Raw genomic sequence first — 11,897 nt, forward strand, 5'->3', positions numbered from 1 at the left:
TTGCGTTCTGTTTTGATCAGGATTACTGCGAAATGAATGGAAGGCGCGGTCTCGGATGGAAAAAAAATTTGTGGGTCTAATAACGCGGCTAATTTTGGTTAAAGTTTAACAATAGATCATAGCACCATTAAAGTACAATTTTACTGCTTTAAAACTTACCTTTATTTACAATATGACAGTTATTATGGGTTTTCAACAACTGTCAAACGGTGACGAAAGCGGTATTGAACGTTGGAACTTGTAGTCTTATTTTATCGCACGAGTGACGTTCTGTAGCGGGAAGCGGAAGTTTAAAAGACTACAATTCCCACAATTTTACCTCACAAGCGCAACGTCCCACAGGGATGCACGATTCTGTGTTTTGGTTTATGTTGTGACGAAAAGAGTTAGCTTTGACAGTCGTGTGACTTTACCTTATTTCTCATCTTCCCTGCACAGGCTTTTCACACATTGCCAGATATTATAAAACCACAAACAGCTCGTCTAAAGGCCCGTTTTCGCCTGTTCGCGAGAAGGGGGAGTGACTGTATTTGGACATTTAGCTTGTGAGCTAACGTCAGCAGCATCAGGTTGACCCATGTCCTCTGAGGATTCATTCAACTCCACGCTCTCAGACTGGCTTTCCTTTAACTCCTGGTGGCTGCTTCTGCCCTTCATTATGTTTCTGATAGTTGCTGCTTTCATAGTGGCATTCGTACTTATCCTGTACATGATATCTCCGTTAATAAGTCCAAAACCCCTCAAACTCAACGGGGCCCATGTAGTGGTAAGTTCAAATAACTTTGCTTGAAATATGTATAAAACAGCATACTAATAGTATTAGAGGCAGCTGATACCTGCCCTGCTATGCTAACTAACGTGAGTTTCAATATAGTTGTCAAGTCATTGTAACTCCATTTTATAACACCTTTATCGTATTAAAACAGTAGTAGTGTTGTTGTTTATTCATATTATTATTTTGTAGGAGGATCCCTTTAACGGGTGTGATCACTACTAATTATTGATGAGTGAATGTCACTATTGTTTCTTCATAGTGCACCCTGAAATCCTCCAATTTGGTCACCAACATATGCATTTTTTTCTTTATCTGAGATTTAAAAATATTCACACACATATTCACGTCAAAGTTTATATTGCACTGTAACATCCTTTAATTTGAAGTAAAAGATAATTAAAAATAGACATGTCCAAAAGTACCTGTCTTCTGATGGTACTGACCTACTCTATTATGAGGTGCAATATTGTTTATTGAAAAATATTCAGATATGTGGTGGGTTTAAAAAGTGTAAGAGATTTTACATATGAATTAAGTATATTTATTACAACTGTATATAACCCAACCATTGCACTCTAGTGTACACAGTGTATGAGGACTTAAGTACAAGTAGAAGTTCATTGGCATCTTGCAGTGTAAACATTTGTGAACCCTATTTTTGTATGTTTTTTCACCTTTGTTTTTTTCTGCAGTCTTTCTTATTGTAGCCCTACTAAACCTACAATACTTCACCTTTTGAAGTGTTTAATAGAGCAGAAAAAAAATTCAGGACAGATGTTCTGTTAATGTGTTATCTCTCAGACTTGTTTGCAAATCTGTTTACATCCGCAAAATATCAAGTGTGATTTCTGGACTGTAATAAGATATAAATGCTCTGTCAATTATTAGGTGACTGGAGGCAGCAGTGGGATTGGGAAGTGTATTGCTATGGAATGCTACAAACAAGGTGCCTTCATTACGCTGGTGGCGCGAGATGAGGTCTGTCTCATTTTTGTTACTGTTTCTCAGTGTCAGTAAATCATTATTAATATTAAAAATGATACGGTTACATTCTTGTTGATGCATTTGTTGCGATTTGAAGGAGGGCTGGAACAACTTATCGAATAGTTGATAATGAATATAGTGCTCAACAGACACCATTATTAATTATGACGTCACTTGCCCATCGTCTTATTGCTACAGCACGAGCTGCGTTTATAAAGTCAGCCGCATCTGCTCCCAACAAAGACAAAGTCACTTACAAACATTGACCTTTTGCCTCTGCTATTATCCTGTCAATCATTGTGCTGTCTCACGTCATCATGTAACTCCCGCTGCTCTTTGCTGCTTGCTGTATAAACCATAGATATATATACATAGATGCGTCTTTAACTCTTTCCCCGCCATTGACGATTTAACTCATCAATTAAGAAAAAACTCTTCCATGCCAATGACGAGTTTTTCCGGCAATCCGCAATATTGCTATTATTCACCGGGTGGCGCTCTTCCGTTTATACAACCCAGAAGCAACACCTCACGTGAAAGAGTAAGATCTCGGTGTATGTTTTGAGGATCGTTCTGAATCTGATCTCTATCAAAAATTTGGTGTTTTTGAAGAAACCTACCCATACATATATTTTAAAGGTGATGAGAAGAGAACTAATCAAGGTAGGATGAAACTTTTTCTTTGTTTGAAAGCAGAGGGTCTGTTCTTTCATTTGATATATTGTATGTTTATATATTTAAAGAAGAACATTTTCTGGAAGGAGTTAAACTTTAGTGAAAATCATGAAAAATGCTGGCGCTGGCTGGCAACTTTTTTTAAAAACGCTGGCGGGGAAACAGCAGTTTTTTTGGGCCGTATGCAAGTCATCCGCTATATTGGAACGTCCAAGGCGGTATGTAAACCAGTTTTGCCAAGTCTGTCCAGTTTACCGGACAATCATGGCGTGTTTTTCCCGCGGGTTGAATGTGGAAGGATTTTGTTCATTGGCTGTCAGTATTATGTAATAAAATTTTATTTATGCAAAAGTTGTGGTAGTTGGGAAAAGGTCATTGGAATGCATTTGACGCAAACCTGCCAAGCTTGTGCGTAAACACTAGGATTTCACAATAAATCACATATGATTGTCATGCGCATCCCGTCAGTAAAGCTGGTTCCTTGATTAGTAGTAAATTTGCCATTACCTGCTTTCAAATGGAGCGGCATTTACTACACAAAGACTATAATAAAAAAATCTGTTAAAATACGTAATACTGAGTTAATATGTATACAAAAACAACACATGCTCATTTGTGAAAAGTTATCCTATTTTTCAGAATGTAAATCTTTTCAGGATTTACAACCAAAGTCTCATCAATGTATCCTGAAAAGCTGTGAGTGAAGTCTGCATCAGAACAGCTCTAAAATGCTGGACATGCGTAAAATGCTGGTCTACATATATGGAGCGAATGACGCATATATGTATACATATCTATGGTATTAACAAGGAGTGTGCTGTGCAATGTATGGTGCAGACACACCCTTGCACACAGTGGGACGGTGGGCAAGTGACATCACAGACCAAACTCGCAGACAATGATGTGTGTTGAACACTATTTTCATTATTGAATATCATTGACTATTTGATTAGTTGTTGCAGCCCATATTCTTAAGACCTTAAGCCTCATACACACAGTAAACACAGATTTACATTTTCTCTTACAGCACAAACTGCTTCAGGCGAAAAAAGAAGTGGAGAAATGTGCCATCAACGATAAGCAAGTATGTACTTTTACATACATTTTTATTCTTTATTCAGATTGCATACTGTAATTCGGTCTGTAGGTTTACAATGTTTTTACATAAAGTAATGATTTTTTTAGGACTGCTTTCCTGTAGCTCAATTGGATGTAAGTGCTCGGGACACTAACAACATGAGTACACACAAACTAATAAAATGTATACCTTGACTCTCAAGTCACTTTTTCTGCAAAATCCATAACTGTAATGTAAATGACACAACAACCTATTAAAGATTTAAGGCGATTATTTATTATATTACTGTACGGTTTTTTGTAGGTGGTGCTGTGCATTTCTGTTGACGTGTCAAAGGGCTACAGTGAAGTGGAAAGTGTCATAAAGCAAGTAAGTTTAGCCTGTTCAGAATTTTAAAGGAATACACTCATATTCCACATTAATATTTATTCTGCTCATTGTTTACAAACATGAACTATTGTATTATGTGTGATTGTATTATGGTTTGTAATTTACGCTGATGTGTGTTTGCATTTATTTTGCAGGCTCAGGAAAAGCTAGGCCCTGTGGATATGCTAGTGAACTGTGCAGGGACAGCTATATCTGGAAAGTTTGAGGAAGTTGAAGTGGACCGTTTTAAGGTATAAACGATATACTGTATTTGTAAATACATCATTACATACATTACATTATTTTCCTAAGTAAGGAATATAAAAGGTTTTTCTTAAGAAGTTAATGACAGACTTTGAGACTAGTTATACTATTGCAATTGATTACACTTGTTCATCATGTCCATATGAAATTCTTTAAAGTCAATACTAAACCAATTCTTATAAAGGAAACAGTCGAGATTTGGATTTCTCATTCAGTTAATTGACACTTTTGGAAAGTCTTACATCCCACCTTACAACTGTAAGGTTATTTCTAACTTTAAGATTTTATTTAAAAAAATATATAAGGGGAATTTTGTTATTTTGTAAATCTGGTCCCTTCTTATATAAGACCCTTTATTTTGTTTAACAGAGATTAATGGAGATAAACTATCTAGGCAGCGTTTACCCCACGCGTGCAGTGATCACCACCATGAAGGAAAGGCGGATGGGCCGTATCATGTTCGTGTCATCACAAGCAGGGCAGATCGGCCTCTTTGGCTACACAGCCTACTCACCGTCCAAATTCGCTCTACGTGGACTGGCTGAGGCCTTGCAGATGGAGGTATGCGCAAGCTTTTTATAGTTACCACTTTAAATAAATTAACACAAAATCGAACTTAAATTTTTCTATTTGTTCTTTCCCAGATGAAGCCCTATAACATCTATGTTACTCTGGCGTTTCCTCCAGACACAGACACACCAGGTTTGGCAGAGGAGAATAAGACCAAGGTATAATAATAAATGTTTTGCAATAATAGAATCAGTCACTTAATATTACTTGGAATACTGAATAAAAGATCACTTAAAGTTAAATAATATTTTAAAACGGAGGCTATCAATGCATGTTTTTTTTCCTACTTATCAAATGAGGAAATATGAATAGCTGCATCAAGAGCTGTTTTCCCCACCCAAAGGAATGCTGAGGAAAACACTAAAGTTATTGACTGCATGTGTTTAGTCTGTTTTTGTGTTTCTGATTGGCAGCCTCTGGAGACCAGGTTAATTTCAGAAACGTCAGGAGTCTGTCAGCCAGAGCAAGTGGCGAAAATTGTGGTTAGGGATGCTGTGGTACGTGTCAATCACTTCGGATTAGTTGATTAGTTTTCCAATAGCCTGTCTTATGTGTTTTCTATGCTTCCTCTCCAATCACAGCAAGGAAACTTCACCAGCTCGATTGGTCCTGATGGCTACATGCTCTCAGCTCTTACCTGTGGAATGTCACCTGTCACCTCCATAACTGAGGGACTGCAGCAGGTACAGCCCACCATGACAAAACACCCTAATTTTATTTGCTCCCACTGCATATTGCTGTGGTTTTACACTATTATACTTATCTGCTGATTCTATATGGGTTTGGTTTTTCCGTTATACACTGATTTGCAGGGCATATAGTGCTCCAATAGCTCAATTGTAGACCATTGCATTAGCAGCAGGTGATGGGTTCAACTCCCAAGGAACACATGCTGATAAAATGTGTACTGTGAGTGTAAATGCATAAATGTACATGTTTATATTCAAGTACATACTAAAATGTATTAAATGGATCATATTAGCTAAAAAGTTTTAGAAATAAAGATGCAAAGTACGGTTGCGAATGATGGTGTGGATTCTGTGTATGCATGCTCATATGCTGGAAGATGTAATGACTCCTCCCCTTTTGATTAATTATTATTGCATCATGTCCCTTTCATCATCCTGCCTGAACTTCATATTTTAGACACATCGGCATGTTTTGCATTCAACCTTCGCAGCGCTATTTGAGTCCCTGGTCTTGGTCTTAGATCTTTCCTTTGAAGATTTTAATGAGCCTCTTGACTTTTTGCCCAGTTCTTCCTTTGCTCAACACTGAAAGGATCTGTGAAACGACCCCGTGAGACTAATCCTACTGCCCTTTTCTCTGTTTTACTTGAAATTGAAACTCTCCTTGAAATTTTACAAGTTAAATTATTCAAAATTCTTTAAAGTGCATAAGATGTATTCACAGCTCACATATTTTTATTAAATAAATTTAATTGCTTTATCAGAAGTATCAAACTGAGTCATTTATGCACCTAAATACAGTATATTCCGCAAGATAAAATATTCATTTACACAAATTATCAAGCTTAGAAATGAACATAAACCTTTAAATCTTGTCTGTGGTTTCTTGGAGCATCAATGAATTCCTGTATAGGCCTACATTGTAGTTGTGCACTTGTAACAATCACATACTTGTGACTGGTAGCCCACAGTTTCTAAAGGATTAGTCCGTTTTCTAAAAAAATCCAGATAATTTACTCACCACCATGTCATCCAAAATGTTGATGTCTTTTTTGTTCAGTCGAGAAGAAATTATGTTTTTTGAGGAAAACATTCCAGGATTTTTCTCATTTTAATGGACACCAACACGTAACAGTTTTAGTGCAGTTTAAAATTACAGTTTCAAAGGACTCTAAAAGATCTCAAACGAGGCATAAGGGTCTTATCTAGGGAAAAGATTGCCATTTTTGACAAGAAAAATAAAAAATATGCACTTTTAAACCACAACTTCTTGTATATCTCAAGTCATGTGACGCGCCAGCTAGACCTCACGTAATACGTCATCACGTTAAGAGGTCACGGAGGACGTTTGCGAAACTACGCCCCAGTGTTTACAAGTGTGGAGAAAGATTCCGACCGTTCCGACGTTGTTGTATTTCGAATTATAATAATAAATGTCTTTGTGCCAGTTTATTGTTTAAAATGGTCTGCAAATGTGCGTTTTTTATATATGTAACACGTGACCTTTCCACGGCATTACGCAATGATGTGAGGTCGCGCTGGTGCGTCACAGGACCGGAGATAGACAAGAAGTTGTGGTTTAAAGCAGTTGTTCTCAAACTGGGGGCCGCGAGATGGTGCCAGGGGGGCCCCAGTTTTATGACATTTCATAAAATACATTAATTTATCATGAATTCTGTGTAATAAAACCTAAAAAAAATAAGGCTACTAACCAACAGCACTACTTTGTATACTTTAAAATGTTTTGTCTTATTAAAATGTTACGTTTTAGAACAATTTTGGGGGGCCGCAAAGGAATGCACCATATACAAGGGGGGCCGCATGCTGAAAAAGTTTGAGAACCACGTGCATATTTTTTATTTTTCTTGCCAAAAATGACAATCGTTTCGCTAGATAAGACCCTTATGCCTTGTTTGGGATCATTTAGAGTCCTTTGAAGCTGCAATTTTAAACTCCATTAAAACTGTTACGTGTTTGTGTCAATTAAATTCCATTAAAATGAGAAAAATCCTGGAATGTTTTCCTCAAAAAACAATTTCTTCTCGACTGAACAAAGAAAGACATCAACATTTTGGATGACATGGTGGTGAGTAAATTATCTGGATTTGTTTTTTAGGAAAATGGACTAATCCTTCAAAACAGAAATCCCTAAGAATTGTTTTTGGTTTCATAATGAAGTACAACTTAAATCCTGTCCTTCATTTGCTAAAATTAAGTTTACTTGCAGCTTTGCAAGCACGCACATGGAAACTTTGTGACAATCGGGGGCTAATTACAATAAGTTTACATTAACAAATAATCCTAAAAGTACATAAAATATTGCCTTATAAATTGTTTGGTAAAGGACTGAATGAGTTTTAACAGGAACAATATGTAATAATGTTATTATATTAAACTGTTATTAATATTCTTTCATCTTGTTCAGATCGTGACCATGGGGCTGTTTCGCACCATTGCTCTCTTCTACCTGGGCAGCTTCGACAGCATCGTCCGCCGCTGCATGATCCAGAGGGAACAGTCTAAAGTATCTGACAAGAGGGAGTAGCACCAACAACATCACAGCTTTCCACAACCACATTCACCACATACACCTTCACTCAGCCTGGCAGATACAGTCTACAATGAGAAAACACAGAAGTTTTTGTCTTTTGTGCTAGTTTTTTCATATTGTAACTTTAATATCTTTCATGATAAGTCCAGCTCATGTCTATGTGGCTTGCAGGACCCTTAACCATTCCAGTTTTAGTGAAAGTTCAAAGCATCGATATTTCAACCAAGCTCTTTTGTTTAAAAAAGGATTCGCATTTCAACTAACTAGCCTGAAATGCCTGAACTCTCACTTCCTTTAGTGATTTCCTATGTTTAGAAAGGTTATACCATTCCGTTCTTGCACGCACAAAAAGCTAACCATCAAAGTTCTGCCAGCCTAACCCAGGGGTGAGCATTCCTGGTCCTGGAGGGCCACCGTCCTGCAAAGTTTTGCTCCAACCCTAATCAACACACCTAAAAATCGAATTAAAGGCTGCAGGATGACGTGGAAATGGCGTGTGTTTGATGATTGGGGTTGGAGCGAAACTTTGCAGGATAGTGACCAGTATGCCCACTCCTGGTCTAACTGTCAGTGTAACAATACACTATTCCATTGAATTCAGCTTTTATAAATGTGATGCTTCAGCTTTACGGTAACATTATTCTGTTCAGTCAAGGGCATCAGACCCTGATTTCAATTTTATTCAAGAGTTTTCTGGTTCTCATCTGCCTGTTCTGTGAGGTTCTTCTATGTTCCTAGTGAAGCACCGTATGTCTTCCTGCTTTTAGATGTCTTAGTTTTTAAGGTAAAGACAGTATTTTTGTGTTTTTGGAAGAAACAGCCTGAGTCTGCCACTCTGCCTTATCCTCTTTGCTCCGTGTGGGGGGATACTGATGGAAATGTTTACCTTATAATTGTGCGTGTATGTGTGTGTGTATATATACATGTCTGCTCGTACGCATGCATTTAAGTGACCTCAGGGGCTTTTAAGAGTTCACTGAACTGTAAGATGGATAAGGATAAGCCATTAAGGTGGTGGCTCGCTGGTCGAGTCACAGCACCGTTTAGCCAGCAGGTGGAGCAGGAGATCCATACCCTAAATATCAAGCAGCTTGCATTAAAATAATTAGTGTAAATAATGGTATTCACAGCGCAATGGATGTGTTTTGATGCCCACAACCCCAGAACTGTGTTGAATATAACAATATATGTAGTATTGAAGGTGAATAGATGCACAGAGAGTACATTTAAGTGTTCACACAGACTTCGAAATAGTGTAGTGTTGTAAAGTAACGTTAAATGGATTGCATAAACTGTTTCTGGTTAAGAAACTTCTAAACTTACACCTTGTTCTTGCTCCACCTGTGCAATGTCATACTTTACTAACAACACACTAGATAGTGAGAAACGTACACTGATGCGATAGTTGCCTTTCTCAGAGACAGATTTTTTGGCAAACTAATACTTTACCCTTTATTTAAAACTGTTTTTTGTTTTATGCTGCTCTGTTTACCCTAGAAATAATCGACCAATGCAGTCAGGCACTACAGTCCCATTCCAAGCCTTAAAAGATACAAGCGCAGACCACTAAAATGCTATTAGGGTGGATATGTCCACATCCAGCTACGGCATAAATTGTGTAAGGTTTACATATTTTTCTTTGGACCGAACTGGCTTATGAAAAAGTCACTTGATTGTTTGTTCTTTGTTTGTTATGAATATTTTTTTTCCATAAAAACCCAATATGTGAAAGTGAGAATGCATGAGTCCAATCGGCGATGTTCTCATTTGATATTGGTTTAAGGCACGCTGTCCAGCACGTAGTAGCTGCAAGTTAGGTGCTGATATTTGTTGGACTTAAGACTGGTGCCCTCTTTCATAATATGGATGTAGTCAGTTGTTTAGTTGTTAAAAAGCTAACACTAGAGAAATTGTTTTAAACTCCTTAAAGCTATGCAAATCAACCCGTGCTCACACTTCATTCAGATACATATGACACTTGCATATTTTTGTTGTTGTTTACTGCTCCAGTTTGCTGTTTTGTTGATTGATGTGGAGATAAAATTCCCAGGATATGAGATATATATATAGTTTATGAGTAAGTGTGGGATACATTGTGCTTCTATGTTTTCTAAGTTTCTTTTCCTATTTGTTGCCAAACTAGCATAAATTTCACCTTGTGTGCCATGGAAGAAAAAGAGGATGTTGTTGCTTTGTCTTATTTTCTTACGTAATTAAATAAATAACTTTTGAAAGTTTTTTGTGATGTTTTTTAAACTTTAAATGATTCAGTCAAACAGAGTACAATCTAAGGTCAGCATGCAGGCTTGTTTTACTAGTTTTATTTTATAATCTGAAAAAATTAACGATGGTTCATAATTGCTAGAACCGGATAACAAATTGGATATAAATGTTAAAACTTGTTTCATACCAGGAGCCAGATGGTTGGAAGGAAGAGGTTAAAGGTGCAGTGTGTAATTTTTAGAAGGATCTCTTGACAGAAATGCAAAATGATATACAAAGCGATATTATCAGGGGTGTATAAAGACCTTTCATAATGAACCGTTATGTGTTTATTACCTTAGAATGAGACATTTTTATCTAAATAAACAGAGGGTCCCCTTACATGGAAGTCGCCATTTTGTGCCACCATGTTTCTACAGAAGCCCTTTACTGACAAACATTTCGATAAAATGTTTGTCCGGTGGCAGCTACCATAGCTTCTCTAAGTGTTTCAAAAGCGAGGGGTGAGCAGTGGACTGAGCCGTTGGTTGCAATTCACAACATCACCACTAGATGCTGCTAAAATTTACACACTGGACCTTTAATAAAGAAATGTATTAGACTTTAATGTAATATTTAAAGAAAAACACCACCTTTTTCAATATTTTACTATGTTCTGAGGTTATTATGTACCTCAACTTAGACGAATGAATACATACCTATCTTTTTTCAATGCATGCACTTTTAATCTTTGTACAGCGTCTCGTGAAATAGCAATTAGCCTAGCCCCATTCATTCCAATGGCTTCAAACAGGGATGTTTTCCCTATTTAAAGACTGTTACATGAGTAGTTACAAGAGTAAGTATGGTGGCACAAAATAAAACTTGTTTGGAGCCATAGGAATGAATGGGGCTAAGTTAAATGCTAACACATCCAAGAAGCGCTGTACAAAGATTAAAAGTGCATGCATTGAAAAAAGATAGGTATGTATTAATTCACCTTGAGGTAAAAACATAGTAAAATATTAAAAAACGGTGGTGTTTTCCTTTAAAGGCAAACATTTGTAGATGCATGTGCATTGCCAGACTATTGGAGGTAGTATTAATCAGGATCACTCTCAGATTATGCCAGGTGAAAATCTCCCTCCTTAAACTTCCTTTCTGGACTTAAACTTTAAAATATTTTACTAACATGAGACATGGTATGAAATATGAAATTCTGATATCAAATAGTCAACTCAGAAGCCTAACTTAGCCTTGAATAGTGTAGTCAGAGCTGGTGGGGTTGAAGTTAAGTTATGCAAAAAACATTTTTTTTTAAAGCCCACGGTTGTGTTCAAACACAATTTTCTGTCATAGAGGTCTGGACTGCCAGCAGGGGTCATATACATGAAGTAGTATTTTTTATACAATAATTCATAGATGATGACTTGAGCTGGTGTCCCTTATATTTTATGCGGGGTTGACTGCCAGGGGTACTAAAAGATCAAAGGGCTTGTGCTTTTCAAAAATGTTCAAATGCTAATTTTAAAGAAAGGCTGAGGACCACATTCTGCTGTGCTTGAAAGGACATTCTTGTATCCATCTTCACAGCAGGTAAAGGCTAAATAACTTAACACATTTTGTAAAATTATTAATACTTAAAATTTGTTAACCAAAAATATTTTTCAATGTTTCCACATGAAATGCAGAATAGGTGCAGTCCAGTTTGTTACCCTGTCTGTGAAAACCCAGCTAAAG

The 11,897-nt window shown here is 37.0% G+C and overlaps 1 protein-coding gene across 1 annotated transcript; it reads left to right on the top strand.

Moving 5' to 3' along the window:
- The first annotated feature begins 107 nt into the window (after positions 1-107).
- kdsr (3-ketodihydrosphingosine reductase) lies at positions 108-10,192 on the top strand. The gene is made up of 10 exons (XM_055202993.2): positions 108-766; positions 1,664-1,753; positions 3,462-3,518; positions 3,816-3,881; positions 4,037-4,132; positions 4,515-4,706; positions 4,790-4,873; positions 5,129-5,212; positions 5,297-5,398; positions 7,830-10,192. Exons 1-10 carry the CDS (start codon positions 578-580, stop codon positions 7,947-7,949), a joined length of 1,080 nt encoding a protein of 359 aa, XP_055058968.2. The 5' UTR covers positions 108-577; the 3' UTR covers positions 7,950-10,192.
- The last annotated feature ends 1,705 nt before the right edge of the window (positions 10,193-11,897 follow it).

The sequence above is a fragment of the Misgurnus anguillicaudatus genome, chromosome 2 (assembly GCF_027580225.2).
Source record: "Misgurnus anguillicaudatus chromosome 2, ASM2758022v2, whole genome shotgun sequence".
NCBI lineage: Eukaryota > Metazoa > Chordata > Actinopteri > Cypriniformes > Cobitidae > Misgurnus > Misgurnus anguillicaudatus.

Bases quoted from the DNA above. Each gene is read 5' to 3' on its own strand.
- kdsr (XM_055202993.2), top strand. From the start codon at position 578: ATGTCCTCTGAGGATTCATTCAACTCCACGCTCTCAGACTGGCTTTCC. The intron at 3,519-3,815 runs GTATGTACTTTT...GGTTTTTTGTAG, and splicing joins GTGCCATCAACGATAAGCAA to GTGGTGCTGTGCATTTCTGT. The intron at 4,133-4,514 runs GTATAAACGATA...TTTGTTTAACAG, and splicing joins TTGAAGTGGACCGTTTTAAG to AGATTAATGGAGATAAACTA.